Raw genomic sequence first — 17577 nt, 5'->3', positions numbered from 1 at the left:
TGGAAGATGCTTTAAAAAAATAATTGAAGTTTATGTGATAAATTACAGGTATCACTATAAGCTTCATTTTGTCTCTCACTTTGAGCACTACCCAGACCACTCTGGGCACCATCAGCTCTTGTATCTTTACCACAAAGGCACCGTTTCCTCCAGAGCCATGTAAGGAACAGAGCTGAGGATGACGCACCAGGATGTTGTGCAGAATGTATTCCTGTCAGGGTGGGACGCCACTGATAAGGACAACAGGGCCGCTGACCTGACGCTCCCTGCTCCTGTCACACTGACAGCAGGGCTCAGTGCAGTCAAGTGTTTCTTCCTCCATCTGTCTCACTGTCAGCTTGGTCACTCCCTCTGCTGCAGAGTCTTATATGAACTCACAGCAGCCCTGCAGGACGAAATCAGATATTACTACTGAAACCTTTACACCTCAGGCTTTCCGGTCTGCTGGAGGAAAATATGTCACCACCTCCTGGTTGCACAGCGATACAATGCTGCCTTGAACATGTTTCAGTTATAGTTTTAGTCAACAGTGTATATGATGTGCAACCGGCATTGATACAGCACAACACAACATCTGGTTTAAGCGTCATTAAATTTTCAGCAGCATGAGTCTAACAGCATTTGCAAATCCTGATGAGCACTGCCTCACATCACCTCAGGTCCACAGCCAGTAAATCCAGCTGAGACAGTGTGGGAGTTTAAAAGATGGGTAAAAGCTCAAAAATGTAGTGATATTGCACTTTGTTTCATTTTTCCAATCAACTTTAAACTTAGTAGACTTGTTGCAGTGGAGATAAGTAAATGTAGTGCACTTTGAGGTGTCTGGGACACCAATTCTTATACGTTCTCTGTTACCATTTTCTTCTACAGTAACTGCTGCCTGCTTGACACTGAATAATTCCTGAGCCTTTTACCTGTAAGTTTAACCTAAACCTAATTCTAACTTTAATCCTAAAACCCAGACTTGAACCCTTAAACAGGCCTTTGAAGGGATGGTGCCCACAAAGAGAGCAGGGCATGTTTTCATTTCATTTTATTCATCTTTGCCTTTACAGAAATTACAGAATAACAGGACTTTTCCATCGCACCTTCCTGCCTGAAATAACTCCAATTTGTTCATGTTTGGATCAGTGGTTCTCAAGAAAGTTGCAACACACATTGTTTAAAACCTGGCTCTGCTAAACAGGCACAATCACACACATTCTGGGAGTTTATCCTTATAGGTGTCCTTTCTTCAAGAGCATATTTTATGATGTGTTTAAGGTCAAAGTGTAAACTGTAGCTACAAAAGCAAAACAAACCTCTGACGCACTCACATTTCTCTAGTAAGACTTCAAATTTAACGAGCAGAAATTGTTTCATTTCAGCATGTTTACATAGCTGTAATGAATAATGAACTGGCCTCCATCTGTAATGATCTAATAGACCAGTTCTACACTCCTACCCCACAATCTAGCAAAGCTGTGGCAGGCATAATGCATCGCCGCCCTGCACCCAGAGGATGAGGCTGCTGACACAGCCGTACGGCCGTTCTGAAAGCTCAATCACGTGACCCTCTGCCCCTTGTTGTTGTCATCACCTTGAGCACCGTAACACACAGTGGCGCCTCCACCCAGAGGAGCAGTGGGACGAACAGGAAGTCTAATTCTAGACTACTTCCTGTATGGCATTCCTGACCTGAGCCGCCTTCCTGCCAGATTCTCTTAAGCGCCCCATGTATAGCAGGTTTACGGCTGAAAAGGCTACTTTTACATGAATACATGAGGAGGCGAGTAATTGTAGTAAAACCTTTGTGGATCTGTGCACAGGCTTTCAAATGTTTTTGCATTAGTAGGAAAAATGGTGTTTATTGTTAATAATTGGTCATTTGTTTAAAAAGCCCCAGTCTGTATCACTTAAACCCATCAGTCAGAACTTTTGTAGCAGTTATACTTCATTTATTTTACCGTTTGGCTTCCATTAAGTGCATAGAATGAGAGTTCACATCATCAACATTTAGAATAAAGTGATAGAGATGGACAATAGAACATCAGGCAGACAGCATTCATTGCAGCAGCGTGTCGGAGCCCTCCTCAGCTGAAATACACTTAAAATATGATTTTATTTATCTGCACTTATAATGCAGAAGATTGTTTTATTTCTGAAAGTGTCAGAGATGCACTGACAAGCAGTTTCATGGCTGATAACAATATTAATTTTGCAAGACATTCAGGGTATTTATACACATTTTATCATTTAGATTCATTTAATTTATTCCTTCTTGTGTGCCAGGATGAGAAATGCATGCATACTGTATCCAAACATATGGATATAAGGAAGGTAAACAACAGCTACTGCTATTGCTAAAAGGCAGATTGGTTGATATATTTGAACAAGACCAATACAGATGCTTACAGCATTACCAGTATTTGATTGATTATGATGTATATTGGTGCATCCCTGGTTTTCAGCATGGCATCATATTAAAACTAATTATATACAGACTTCACCTCCTGTAGATATTCCATAGAATTCCACAAATTCTTTGGAAAAATCCCAGGATGATTATCTGTCAGTAGAGAGGTCTGAACGCCTGCCGAGAATAGATTTCACATTACTTACTCCCATTCAACACCAGCCAAAATTCATTCTACAGTTTTAATTATTAGTGTTTCTGTCCATTTCAAACACGAAATCCCAGATTACTACAGTTAAAGATTTATACCTGTATATATTTATTAGTGTCTCTATATAAATTTTAGCCTTCCCATGTAAATGATACAAAAAATACAATCTGAATCCAAATAAATGCAAATTATAGCAGAAACATATATGAGGGTATAAGGCAAGAGTCATCTCAGATACTGAAAGTGCCCTATATTATTGCCAGCAGAGGCTGAAGCAGCTGATTGCCACAAAAAATATATATATACATAAAAAACGTAAATACTCAGACAGCTGTGACGTGGGAACCAAAAGGGGGAACCAAACGAAAGTGTTTGGATTCAGGTTAAAAAGAAACACATACAAGGAGGGGGAAAAAAAAAAAAAAAATCTCCCAAAGATAAATCAACGTGAGACATGTCAGAGAGGCAAACACTCTGAGATGAAGAGTAAACCTTGAACCACATCCCAGCAGGTGTCTTAGTCATGCGTTACAGTATACTCTCCCTCAGGTTCCCACTGCTGGACGTGTTTGACTGCTGACTCTCTGTTAGGGTTCGATTCCACGTGTGAAAGTCCAAAAGAGCCTGGTTGAGTTTCTCCATCCAGTCCAACCTCTCCTGCTTGGTGTCTGCCGAAAACCAACACCTGAAACAGGAACGACCTTCGTCAGTTTGTGTGCAGCTATTAGTGTCCAGCCTCCACCCAGTGAGTGGTGTCACCGAAAGGTGTTTCTCATCAGCTGTCAAAAGCATAACACCCACTGTGACATCACTAGCTGGGTGCAGCCAGAAGAGCAACGTCATGCGTCATGCTCACTGTAAACAAATGTGGAATAGTTTGGCTTAAATGTGCAAACCAGTCAAACAAAATTAATCAGTGAGAAAAGTAGATGAAAAGTAGAAGCCATTTTTCCAATAAGCAAGCAAAATTAGCCATCATGCACAGAAGAGAGGTCCCAGTTAAACCTGAGCTTTTCCTGCTGGATAAAAGTGAAAAAGTCCGTTTGCAGCTGTGATTCACACTGAAAGTAGGCTGACTACAACACATTAAACACTTCGCTCTAATGTTTTTGACTGTTTGTGCAAAGGAAAGACCTCATTTTCAGGGAGTCAGAGTTGTTAAATTCCTACTTACTTGGCTGCGGCTTCCTGACTGAGGTCCTGCTCCTGCTGCAATACGCTGCTTACCAGCTCAAAGGTGAAAGGTCGAGCACACAACTCCCTCTTGACAGGCCTGACGCACTGACTCTGTGAGCTGGAGAGAGAGATGCTGCCTTCTGCCTCCTTAGAAGTTGAACACAAAAGACTGATTAAAGTTCACTGATGGCAGCAACAACTAAACTTGGCCAGTTACAGGGTATGCCCTTCAGAGTCGCCTTCTCATGACTGCCTGTGCAGCTGGTCAGCTACACATTTAAATTTAAAGTTGCTTACCTTGCTAGTTAGCGCCAGAAAGAGCAGCCCCTAAAACTAATTATTCATGTTTTGTTGATGTAACAGTTTCTTAGATTTAAAATGTCAGGGTGCTAACCACTGCTGATTGGAGCCAGAGTTGAAAACGGAAAAGTCAGTTTAAAAGTTTTGACACTGCGGCTCCAGCAGACATCGCAGTAGATGCAAACAGTCATAAACTTCCACTGCGAGACCTAAAAACAGCATCCACCCCCAGAAGCTACTCAGACATGCACAAGAAGATGACACTGAAGAGATGGCTAAATTTAAATCAGATATGCTTTTTGATTTTTATGGGCTTGCAGGTTTATTACACAGATGTGAAATATGGAAGTTCCTACTTCCATATTTCACATCTGTGTAATAAACCTGCTCGTCCATGTGCTGATACCTTTGTTTCTCTGTCATTTGGATAGTTCCAGTAGTACAGGTTGCATTCCTCCAGGACAAAAAAGCGGCGATGCCAGACCCCATACCCACTGACCAACTCGAACATCGTCTGGGAACACGAACACAGCAACAATGCAGTGAAAACAGGCGTTTAAATTTAGAGGAAAGTGATCTGATGTGTGTAAAATTTAGCTGAGGCAGCATCTGCATTCACTGCAACGTGACTTTAAGAAACTGAGACATGACTTTAATTTAAAATTTTTCCCCTTTTATATCTGGAACATTAATATGTGCCTGGCATTTTGTCTTTGACTCACTGGTCCAAATTATCTGATGCTCATGCAACCAAGGCTTCAAGCTTCCAGATCACACTCGTGATTCATCTGCGTGGCTGGCTTAGAAACTAGTTGTTAAATGGCATGAGAGAATTTTTTCATTTTCAGACAAAGTGCTTAAGCACTGTTTCAGGAAGTCTCCACCTATGCTGACATGAATCATAGCTGCCAGCTGGAAACAAGAGTTTTCGTTCTGGTCTGCAGCCTCTATGAGCTCAGCATCGTGACACCGAACCAGCTGCATCTGCTACAGAGCTACAACCAGCAGCAGCAGACGGAGTGTGAGTGAGAATGGAAGAATAAAGTAAAACACCCAAGAAAATATCCTGCTAAGATAAATCTCTCTGTGACATATCCAGTTTAAAAAATATATATAAATATAATATATAATCAAATATATAAAATTCCTGACCAGGAAGCCTTGGTGCTGGACATCAGAGTGGCTCTTGCTCTCCAGCTGTAGGTAGATGTTGCCCTCTAGAGGAGAAAGAAAGGGCACCTAAAGCCAGAAAAGGACAGGGAGGGGCACAGTGTCAGACTGGTAGAATCTTTAATGGTGGCAACAGAAAACAGCATTTCAAATACATCCCAACATGCTTTTCTACGCATAATCTAACAGAGATGACCAGCAGTGAATGCTGCCATTTTCCACGGAGTACAGGTAATCTCAAACTGCAGGAGTCAAGAATATAGGAGAGGAATGTAAGAACATGTACACTGATTACACACGCAGTAATATGTATCAGCAAGTAGAGATCACTTTATCATTTTATGTCCTTAAGAACAAGTTTTACATTCAAAATGGCAACATAATGGATAGTCTTTATTTTCTGAGATTACTTCAAGTTCTTTCTTATCTAAAGTGACAGCAAAGTTATTTACAAATAACCCCCAAAGGTTTTTATGAATTATGAAATAGGTTAGTTTTCAGAGAGGTGGAGGGGTGACAGTTGTGAAAAAGTGAAACCTTTTCCTGAAATTCATCTCCCAGCAGCCTCCTGACTTTGCCATCCAGTTTCATCTGAGTGGAAGAAGCAAGAAAAGAGGGGGAGGGAGACAGACACGTTACATCACCAGTGAGCCCGTGCATGTGTGGTGTAATAACAAATCAAAAGGGGGAAAGCATGCGGAGTGGTGTTTGCAGCACTGTGCTTCTTCCTCTCAGGCAGCTGCAAATCCCAAAGACAGCTGCATCACTCAATCAGCAAATTCACCTTTATACAACTACACAGACAAAAGAAGCTTCCATTTGTATTCATCTTATTTTCTACTTATCAAACTTTCAAAGACAAGTTTCTGTTGCCAAGTCCTATTTCTCTTTACCAAAACTCGCGTTTCCTCCAGGTTCCAGAGTCGCTGAATATTAAAATATTTGTAAAAATGTTGAACAGGCATGAATCCTGCTTCCACCAACACACCTCCTCAGTGTTCACCTCGGCAACAGACTTCTTACCTTATCCAGGGGGAATTTGCTGTGTCCCAGTGAGGCCAACGTGATCTTATGAGAGCCGACCAGACAAAAGTTACTGGAGCGACGGGTGATGAGAGGAGCAGCAGCTGAAGGAGCAAAAACAAAAACATGACTAATGTGCAACACTTACAGCTGGAAGTATATCATGAACCACCATTATAACCATCTTTGTTCCAGTTTGTTCAAAGAGTGAAACAGGACGAACTGAAGCCTCATCAGGGTGTTTACGCTTCAACTCAAGTTTATTGATATTGCGCCAAATTACAACAAAACACCTCAAGGCACTTTATATTGTAAGATAAAGACCCTACAATAACACACATAATAATACACCCCAATAAGCATGCACTTACAGCTAAAAATCAAGTTCAGTGTAGGACTTAACAGTGAACTTCATGAACATAAAATTTAGGATCCAGCTAAAGAAAATGGAAACTATACTCCAACACACTGAAGCCAATATAAAACATTTTAAGGCCTTTTGTTATAAATATGCATTTAAGATATTTGAAGACCGATGCTGCTCTTTATGCAATGACAAAATAAAATAAATTACTGACCAAAATAAAACAACTTACATGTTGAACTGACGCTGGATCTCTGATGGAAAATAAGACAAATGAATAAATAAGAGTAAAACTTAAAGTATAACCACGATTTAATGAAAGATAAAACTGAAAACTCACCGTGAGAGTATTCAGAAGCTTTCTTGGAGTAACCTGCACATGAGAAGGCAACATTAATGAATTTAAACATTGAATATATAAACATGCAGTGAGCTCAAACAATGACCAGCTTACCCGGGGCTTGGTGGAGGCCCGCTCCATGGTGCAGTTACTAGCTGAGGTTTGGGACTAGATGGCAAAAAACCCCCAACATAATAAAAATATAAAATAATTTCAGTTTTAGACACAACAACACTCCACATTTAAAATCAACACAAACACAATAGTAATAATAATACATATTTTACAAATTTGGTATGTTGAGCAGGAAGAAGGTACTTTAATCAGATATAGACCAAAATCCAGAGAAGACCTTAAAAAACAAATCACTAGGCCTAATGCAGCACACCTTAAACTGCCTTTAAAACCAGCACACACCCAGGCAAAGGGCAGCCTAACCAGAACCTTCTACAATCCTGCTGTTAATGCTGAACTACCACGGCTGACCATTCACCGCTGTTCAACTCCACTCGTATTACTGATAGGCATTAGTTAGTCTCCCCTGGCTTAAGAACTTATAACTGAAGTAAATCTCATGAGCTATCACATAAAGAAAAAACAGTGGTTTCTGTATTAAGGTGGGAGGACTCCAGGACGGCCCCTCTCCCTACAGGATCGCCAACTAACAGCACGCCGGCTTACAACAGCCTTCCATCAGATACTGCAGAGACATGCCTGCGATGCTGCAGCAAACAATCCAACCAAGTCTCTTCAGCTAATCCATACGATACACTACAGATGTGTGTATTACATTAGCACATCTGGCTGCAACATCGCCATTTCACAGTTAATGCACACGAAAAGTTTATAATGATTTAAAACGTGTATAATGTAAATAGTCATAGAAAATGTAGCTATATAAATTGTGACTTACCAAGCTGTAGACTTCCACATCAATTTCAAAGGATGAGCGGATATCCTTCCTGAAACATTAAGATGCATTAGGATACTTTGCATATCAATTACGACTTAGTAGAGTCACAAAATGAGAAATCAAAATGCTGTTTCAGAGCCTCAACATGAAACTTCACATAAGGTCAAAGGTCACAAACATTTGTTCCAGTTTAAGAGCAGTTGATGAAATGCAGCTTACATAGTGACAGACGTGGGGAAGGAGATGGTGTCTCCGTTCTGAGCATCTGCAGCTGTGGCCAGAGGGGTGGCGACGATGTTGCAGGGTCCGTAGCGGATAAGAACAAAAAAGTAGTGACTTGGTCGACCTAAATGACAAACAAAAACAACATCATGAATGTTAAAAGTGAAGCCATTAAAAACCAAACAAAGGCAGAAATCTTCTCAGCTGTGGTACCTGCACGGTTGTGTGAGGAGCAGACATATTCCACCTTGAGCGGCAGCTGGATGTTTGTGATGCTGACAGTCCCTCTGCAGGGTTGCTGGGAAATGGATTCACTGTCCTCCACTGCTGCCTCTCCAGATTCTGAGCTCCTCTCCTCCTTCAGTCTGGCCACCTCAGCCAGCAGGGCAGAGCGCTTCTCACCTGAAAAAGAAAAATATATCTTAAATGCAAGGAACACAAAATAGATAAATATTATAACTTATCAGCAAAGAATTGAAAGTTGTGAATATCACACTGTCAGTTTTAACTGGTTCCTAATCTTAAAGACCAATGAATGACCAATAACGGCTGCAGAGAAGAAGCTTAGAGGAAGGAGAATGACAGGAATGAAAGTGGCTTATGTGAAGAAGCATTCCTGACTCTATACTGCACAAAGATGCGGTGGTTAAAAATCCTGCGGTCTACATACATGAGACCAGCAGCAGTTTCTCGGCTTCGGCCTCCTCCAGTGAGCCTCGCCCGTGCTCCTCATCCGTACAGCAGTTCAGGGCCTGCAGCGTCTGGTTAATCACAGTCTGCAGTTTCCCAGCTTCTTCATTAAGAGCCTGGATACAATCAACCAAACCCAGATCATCATCGATACATGTAATATATTCAAAAGGTTCCACAGTTCTCCCTCTTTAAGAAACATTTTGTTGCAGTACAGTTCCAGATACAAATAACATAAGAGTGTTATGAGGGGCGATCATGTTCTGAAGTATTAAGTTCCTCTGCGTAAAAACCTCCTTTAAAACATATTCTACACGCTTGAAATTTAGACCAGATGAATGTCAAGTTTCCATAATAAAACATAATTTCAGCTTTTTAAATTCATTGCTCTATTCTTTGATTTAGTCTTGCTCCAGTTGTTGAAATGGAGAAGGACTTCACATTTCTGTTACTCCCTGTGTAAACTTCAGGACAGGTAAGTTGTTGGACAATATTGAGCTTAGCCTTCAGTAATATCAGTGTTTTTCTAAACAAGTCAAACAGCAAACTACATACCGCTATTTTCTCCTTGATGTTGACAGGCGGTTGAGGCTTGGGCGTCTCTTGAGCCGGTCTCTGAACCCCTGGAGTGACGCTCTGAACGATGGGAAGCTTACTCTGCCTTTGTGTGCGGTAGGCATCGATGCTGACAGCCAGAGAACAAACAAACATTAACATATGGATAACAATGTTTGAGAAACAATGTGCGAGTGCTGGCACAGTTCAAGAGTTCACAGAACAGTGTGGGTAAAGAATCGTGGAGCTTTCTGAACATGCACAACATGTAGATTTGATTCGTTACACAGTGAATTTAAAAACATATGAAACATTAGGCACCAACAACCCCACCAGACTGCTGAAGAGCACAACCTCACGTGGTGGTGCAGACTCTGATTCTTTTGTTTTCACTAACAGACCTCAGACTGTGCAAATGAGCCCACTGTGAGATTTGATGATGATATTATTGCAGTGTAACCGCTGTAAGCTGATAAAATGTTCGTGACCCTGAATTTGAATCAGAGAATTTTTTTTTCAGTTTTAAAAACTTGGAGGAATTATCCCATTTTAGGAAGAACTAGTGAGTGGTGTAAATGTATGAGATTAGTGACTAGTGCCAAGGCTGTACCAAAAAAAAAAAAACTTCTATCCTTTACAGCTTCAGATCTCACTTTATATTTTATGACCCAACTTAATAAAAACAGCTCTCACCTGTCTCCCAGTGTAAATTTATATCTATACTCAAACTGATGGGGGGACTATAACCATCACCTGCTCCTTTGCTATAAATAACTCTGTAAGCATCTTTTAGAGTATCTCAAAGCTCTGAACATTTGGGTTTTTAAACAATTTGAACACAAATGTATTACTATTACTCTTTATGTTTGGCAACAGTTTGACTGTGAAAAGATAACAGCTGGGCTTTATTATAATCTGTATTTGTGTATGACCATGTCACTGCTGTGATTACCTGTACAGGGGAGCAGATTCAGCAGGAGGGGCGCTAGTTTCATCTGGCGTCAGGAGCAAAGGAGGGATGGGCTCCTGGCTTGTGGCCAGTCGCTGTTGTAGGAACATTAGCACACATGTCATAAGTTGTGTTGTTTACAGGGCACTCGTTAATGCTGTCTGTTAGTGGAGGACACCAACTCTTTCAGCTTCTGAGTGTAGCCTCCCTAGACTGGAATAAATCTTACCAGTGGGGTGACCACAGCCTCTACAGACTTGCTAAGAGGAGAGAGGATGCCAGTGGGAGGAAAGTTGAGCAGCTCATCTCTGATGCTATCAACCTTATCACTCTCATCACTCTTCTCCTCTTTGGCCTCTCCCTCTTCTTCACTTTTTTCCTTCTCCGTCTCCATCTTATTGTTTTCGACGGAGCAAGCCCCAATACCACTGTCATGATCCTCAGGGCCTTCCATCCTTTCAGCAAATTCGAGCACCTCCTCGAACATCTGATCGATAATTTCACCAGTGTTGGTCTCATCACGAAAGCTCACTTCAGTATCTGAAAAATATCACAAACGTATGAAATCACTTTGAATCATTTTCTGACACTTCAAATGCTTCTGTGCAATACCAAATCTGTGTTTTAGACATCAAACAAATAATTTTGTACATTCTTCTCAACACGGCTCTGCTAAAATAATTGTTCAATCTAGACAAAAACCACCCGTGCATTTGTGCACCATGGATCAATACCATAATCTTTTAAAACATGCACCTCATGACCAACAGACTCTTTCACCCGTGTGTTTCCACCTCTCCTAAAATGTCCTCAGGTGGCCCAGGTGCTCACACTGCCCTCACCTGACAGGGCGGTCTCTGTAGAGGTATTGTTGTCAGACACCCCTGAGCTGTTGATGAGCTCAGGCTCCAGAATAAAGGAGACCTTCTTTGAGCTCTCTCCTCGCTTGTGAGTGTCTTCTGTCAGACTAACGTCAAGATTCACCCTTTCATCTACAGATTCCTGCCCCACCTCCAGGTGATCAGATGGCTGGATCTCTGCTGAGGTCTGAGCTCCATCAGTCTCCGTTAATGCGCTCTTGGGCTTTACCACAGCTTGTGCCTCATCTTCTAGATTTCTCTCTAGTCCCGCGTGCTCATTTTGTTCATCTTCAAAAGAAGTAGGCAATGCTCGTTTGTCTCCATCTGAGCCTCTGCTGTCTGACTCTAGATCGATGTCTTCTTTTATACAGACTGTCTGGGTCTCCTTTGACTGTTCAGCTGTATCATCATTGTGACTGCATAGTTCCATGTCTTTCTGCTCTTGTTTTATTGTAAGAACATCACTATCGGCTGTATGTAGTCCCTGACTACCTTCTTTACATGACTCCATGCTCTCCTTGTCTGGGTCTAAAGTACACTTCCCTCTCATTGAGTTTTCTAAACAGCTTTCTGTTTTGGATTTGTCATCTTTCTGTATTTCAGAACAGCCAGCAGTCTTAGTAGAGACATCAGAAGGTGGACCATCATCCTGGATGTCAGTGGGATCATTTTCATCTGTTTTCTCTTTGTTCATTTGGGATGATTCCCCTTGCATGTCCTTCACACATGCTTCGTGTGCTTCATCTACGGCAGATTCTTCCTCCATACACACTGTGCTTTGAGGATATTGCCACATCCTTAACTCCTCATCTGTTGATGGTTCAATCTCCCTGTCACTAAAGCACAAACTATCCATCTTTTCATCCTCTTCAAAGGCCAGCCTGTCAGAGCTACCCTGTTCACTTACTGTGGACTCCTGTAATGTTTCTTTAACGTTTGACTCATGTGGAAGAGTTAATTCAGAGAAGCTTTGCTGAGATGCAGTTAACTCAGACATGTTCTGATCCTCACCAGAGGGGGCTTTGGAGAAACTGTGATCCTCGCTAAAAGAAAGCTTTAACACAGTTTGGCCCTCTGGTTGTTGGGAACCTGGCTGCTCTTCTTCATTAGCAGACAGAGCCTCTTGCTTCGGTCTGGGTTCTTCACTGAGAACGCACTGTTTCTGCATTCCAGTGTCTGAATAAGCTGCAGGAGCTTCAGAGTGACTGGATGCCATCTCACCTGTTAAGAAACAGGAGTCTCGCATCTCATCACTACACACCTTTTATAGCTTTATACCTGTTAAACCTCCAGAGCAGTTACTGAACATACGGAGTCATTTATATAAAGAGCACAAAATCTGTACTGATACTGAAAAGAACTACCATTTTAGATGTGAAATGAACTTGCAAGTACATTTTTTTATTAATTAATTCAATTTGCAAGATGTAATCAAATGTGCTCTATTAGTCGCATTATTCCTAATTATTGGTTACATAACAGACACAAGAGTTTATAAAATATTCTGAAATGTAAAACTTTTCTCCTTAAAAATGAGGTCAGACGAAAACAAATCGAACAAATGGCATGTAGCCTGAGATTACATCCCTGGTACATAAGTGCTGTTCGAATGTGTTTGCCCCAATACGGATGTTGCGTATGAATTCCAGTACTAATTAGAATTGTTTTTGTTTCACATTATAGAAAAATATATGCTTCAATTTCAAATCTAAATGACACCCAAAGCCTTACCTGTCATATTAATAGATGCACTCTCTGCATTTGTTGTTGGAGGTTCAGTGAAACTACCGTCTTTCACATCAGCGACACCTTGATCCTGCCAGAAGATCAGGAACAACAGGATTAAAGAATAAGAAGTAGGAGTTTTATTGACTATAATGATACTATTTTGATGACTACATACAAAAGGAAATAAAAGTTCAGATAAAAACAAATTAATTTAATTAAGGGACAGTAAAATTGTAAAAGAATTCTAAAAATTAAAAATCATGAAATATAAAATTCACAGGAAGAAAAAACAGCCCCTAAACGAAGTGAACCAAGAAAATATTGACAGGGTGCAATAATGCTGAACAGTGTAAGTCTGTACAATCTTCAAATGTACAAGAAGTGCATGAATCCACCACTGCACACCAAACATGACCTTTGTTACCACAGTGACAAGCCAACATCCCGAAAACCATAGAAGAGAGAAGAAGGTGCACAGTAAGGAATGAACCTCAGTTTTCTAAAGAAATTCTGTCTCCAGCAGTGCTTCAAGACATATTTAATCAACTGATCTCTGCCCAAGTCTATGTGGCCCATAATACCAGGTGACTAAACAGCGCAGGGTTTTACATTACTGACTCACATCCCAGGGGCATGTGGGAGGCCACTGCACTCTCCTTTTTGATCTAGGAACACTGGAGGAGGGACCTGAAGGGCCACAAGGAGTCCTCTCCTGTTTATATAAACTGTCATGTTAAAAAAATCTATGAAAGCCAACAGTGAAAAATGAAAAGTACAGTTTACCAAAGCTATAATCCACAAAAACGAGTTAAAACCTGAACAAAGTTTTAGTCAAAGCAGGACGTGCCAAATTCTTGTTGACACTGACTGTGTGCATCAATTACTATTTACTGTTTCACAGCTGTGATACTAACCCACACTGCCGTACTTGATGGCAATTCAAGCATAAAACTTTAATTTACCCCATCGATTTTAAAATAACAGATAATAAACTATGACAGTTTATTATCCGAGCTCTGTAGGTGGAACGTCAGGGTCTGAAAACTCACCTCTGCTAAAGCGGAATCTGAGCTGCTCCGTTTCAGCCAGGCGTTCTCAGTGATGGGCTGAAACGGCACCTGACTCAGTTCATGCTCCCGCTCCTGACCAGTGAAAATATATCAGATTTTAGACATTTATCACAGGCACAATCAATTATCCAGTATTTGAATAGAAAGAAATTATTATTTTTAATATGTTTTTTTAATATTAGATTTAAATAATAAATAAACAAACAGAGATAACAAATTTCCCCCCTTAAGAACCAGCACATGGGAGTACTGAATGTGCATTTCAGTGATTAAAGCTGTTAAACCAACCTGGCGGATGCGAGAAACCTGCTTTGAGCTGGGTGTAGTTGAGCCCTGGAGTTTTTGTTGGATGACTGATACAAAGCTGGAGCGTGTCCGGGGGCATTGGTTGGCGGTGCTTGGGGTGTTGGTGGGGCTATTCTGGAAAGAGGCCATTTTGAATCGCTCCATCCGCTGATTGAACTCTGCCTCACCTGGAAAAATTTTCAGACAGTGTTTAAGTTTAAGGTGGGGTACTAAAGACCAATTACCTTAAATAACTCTAACAAGGTGGAATGATGGCCTTAAGCTTTTGTTGGTTATCAAATTGGACCAATGAGCTAAATTAATAGAAAAACAAAAAACAGTCATCAGGTGAAAGACTCAAGACCTTCATATTAAGGGATTTTTCTGGGTCCAGACTCAGCTTCTCATGCACATCCTCCCATAACACTGCATAGATATAATGCAAATAACAGTAATGCTTCCAATATAAAGTAACAAAAGAACAAAATAAAATATTTATGAATGGAAATGACAGCAGATGATTGGAAATCAGCTACTGCTCAAAAACAAATTATTTAACTCTCCGAGTTAAATCATTCCATAACTCATGTTAGCCAGATGTAACAAAAAGAAACACCTGTCATGTTCACTACTGACATACATTCACTGCACATGTTGTTTTTTATAGATTAGAACTTCGCAGCTGGGTGTTGCAAACTCAGGGACGGGCAGTAAGACCAATGTCAGGACTGAACTGCATTCTGTGTCCCTCTGTAATACACTCTAATTAATGGAGTCATTACAGTAAGCAACCTATTTAGGCTTCAGTCTTTAAGACTGAAATTGTTTGTAGTTAGCTAATAACAGGTGATGTTGATAGAGGTTTTTGAAGGTGTGCTCATATGTAATCTCACCAAGGAGAGCCTCTTTGTGGCCCTTGCTGTCCCCACCTGGATCCGAGAGGCACCGCTGTGCAGGAGGAGCTCCTCCTAAAATACAACACACTTTGTTACAAACTACAGGAATTATTCAACTCCCACACAGTCACTCGGGTTCAACAGAAATTACTCATCATCTTGGCAGCAGGTCTCATCTTGCTTGTAAATAATCTAGTTGACTTTTGATCTGCTATCTTAAGCATTACCTGAAATGCTGCCAAAAAACAGAGAAGTTTGCTGGCTACCCAAACAAAGCCAGTGGTGCAATAAATTCCACCCCGTGAAGGTTTTGTCACAACTGTACTGTACAGATCAGTCAAGTATTTTGTCACATGTTCAGCATGCATGAACTTGTATGCAGAAAACAGTCAGTTACCATCTCTTCTCTGGGTGAGCTGTTGAACTCGTGACCGGACTGAGGGAACTATCGGTGTGTCGGGTTTGGTTTCAAGCTCTGCTCGGCGTCCAGAAGATGCTTCAGGGCAGCGGTTCTCCTGACCGGCCGCTTCCAGACGGCGCCTCTTCTGACTGTCACTGGTCTCTGAGACAGCAAGACATAGGCGACAGGCATAAGGGACTCTTTCTTGTAAATATATGTATATTTTGTAAATATAAAGAAGAAGGAACCTTGACATTTGTTTAAACCACAAACAAACCTGGTGCTGAGCAGTTATTGTCCTCTGAATCCGACAGCGGTGCTCTCTGTCTCTTCAAGCCCATATTGTTGCCATTTTCCTCGCCTGCTTCCATATCGAGCTTCAAAAACATTAAGCACAGAATGAGTATTTTTAAGAGGTTAGTTTCACTGATTTGAAGATAAAACTCAAAGTCCATGAACAGATTTACTAAAGAGTAAAGCGGTGTCAGCTAGCAATAGTTACTTTCTCAATACAAACAAGCCACAGCAGAAAAAAGCCGGATCAAAATCCAAAGAAATAACTGCATGCCAGATTGAATTTAGCTTTGTAATTTTTACGGTGACTAATCCCTTTACCGATTTTCCAAATAGCCGCCATATGACGGTGTTTTATCCTGTCAATGGTCATAAAGCTTCACTCCCGATCAGGCCTCCTTCGAAAATCAGCTCAGTAATTTCAGTGACATTCATCTGCCTACAACAAAGTTAAATAAATTTGCACAATTAAAAATTTTCTATTATTAAATGACACAGATTACCGCAGCTAAAACTAAACGTGAAAACTCCCCGTTTCAGCTTGGTTTTGGCTTGGCTCGTTTTTAAAAACAAAAAGACTGCTGGCTGATTGGGCTAGCTCTGAAGCATTTACTTAACACAGCGACAATTTAGTTATCTACGCCAAGTTTTTCTTCTCGTCTCCGAACAACCTGTCACGCTATACTAGATTAGCACGCTGAACCCATCCACACCCTGGGTCAGCTTGGCTAGCTCTTTTCAAGCTAACCTATCTAAAGTTAACGCTAGTTTAGCTTCGAATTAGCTAACTTAAGCAACAGAAACCTAGACTGGTAGCTCGAGTTTGTCTCTATATGTTTTGTTTCTAAATGCCGCCCCCCCTTTTTTTACCTGAGAAGATATCCGTAAGAAACTGCAGGTGTTACACAGGTCAACCTTAACTGACAGAAACCACGAAACAGTCCTGTCGTTGTTTGCTCGCTTCTTCTAACTTTGAATTTCAGCGGGTCTTCTGACGTCAGAGGAACGAGCGATTGCAGTACCGTAAATATTCATAATTAGCGCCGATCTGATCTTTGCCGTGCGGCTCCTGTGGGGCGTTAAAATCTGATACTGCGTCCATTCTCGTGAAATAGTAGATGACCTCTTTTAGTTAAATACCCACCACTGATTATTTACATATTTGTTTTCCTATTAGTTAATGTAAAAACGGCTTTTGTGGAAATTAGGTGTTTATATTACCGTAAAAACAGAGTAAACACGCGGACGGTTGCTGACTTTGGTAAATAAGGTTGTAATAGGTTTTCCCTTCCTGGAAGTTATAAAGTGTACCACATCTTTGCTGTTACAGAACTGTCGCATAAATTTAGATTAATGATTATCTCAGTGCCCGTCTCTAGTATGTTGTCTGATTGATATTGTTGTGCACATTCCATTAAAAATATCTAAGCTACACCTATATATATATGAACAGCCTTTAATTATTATGTGATTTCTCTGTTTGATGTCCTGCAGACAACAAAGTCTGTTGTTAAATATTATAAAGCTCTATTACAAACATGCAACGAGTAGTTACAAAAATGACCAGTAGGTGTCGCAGGTGTAGGACAGATTGCTTTCAAAGGTAAGGCTTCTCTTGGTGAGCATCTTTGTAACTTTGAGAAATCTTTATACTAGACAGTATAAAGTTGGTATGAAGGTGGAATTCAGTGAATGAATCTCAGCATCATCAGCTAATGAATCTGTGCTGCACTTGA

General features: G+C 40.8%; 1 protein-coding gene across 10 annotated transcripts; it reads right to left on the bottom strand.

Moving 5' to 3' along the window:
* Nucleotides 1-1018: 1018 nt before the first annotated feature.
* Nucleotides 1019-16856, bottom strand: anln2 (anillin, actin binding protein 2). Of its 10 annotated transcripts, XM_025909199.1 has the most exons (26): nt 16345-16594; nt 16163-16239; nt 15825-15924; nt 15545-15709; nt 15145-15219; nt 14255-14439; nt 13946-14038; nt 13519-13608; nt 12900-12984; nt 11151-12389; nt 10538-10848; nt 10312-10403; nt 9360-9489; nt 8785-8920; nt 8328-8516; nt 8112-8238; nt 7893-7941; nt 7094-7147; nt 6980-7012; nt 6873-6893; nt 6276-6383; nt 5790-5843; nt 5235-5321; nt 4489-4596; nt 3781-3929; nt 1019-3291 (listed from the first exon to the last, which is right to left on the bottom strand). In XM_025909199.1, exons 3-26 carry the CDS (start codon nt 15916-15918, stop codon nt 3135-3137), a joined length of 3831 nt encoding a protein of 1276 aa, XP_025764984.1. In that variant the 5' UTR covers nt 15919-15924; nt 16163-16239; nt 16345-16594; the 3' UTR covers nt 1019-3134. The 10 variants fall into 10 exon arrangements, with proteins under 10 accessions (XP_025764984.1, XP_005449348.2, XP_019216376.1 ...); XM_005449291.3 differs by lacking the exons at nt 16163-16239; nt 16345-16594 and adding an exon at nt 16712-16856 and having other exon boundaries at nt 6276-6379; nt 6872-6893; XM_019360831.2 differs by lacking the exons at nt 16163-16239; nt 16345-16594 and adding an exon at nt 16712-16856.
* Nucleotides 16857-17577: the final 721 nt, after the last annotated feature.

Source organism: Oreochromis niloticus, linkage group LG7 (assembly GCF_001858045.2).
Source record: "Oreochromis niloticus isolate F11D_XX linkage group LG7, O_niloticus_UMD_NMBU, whole genome shotgun sequence".
In the NCBI taxonomy this organism is placed as follows: domain Eukaryota; kingdom Metazoa; phylum Chordata; class Actinopteri; order Cichliformes; family Cichlidae; genus Oreochromis; species Oreochromis niloticus.
This window is presented reverse-complemented; position numbering and strand designations above follow the sequence as displayed.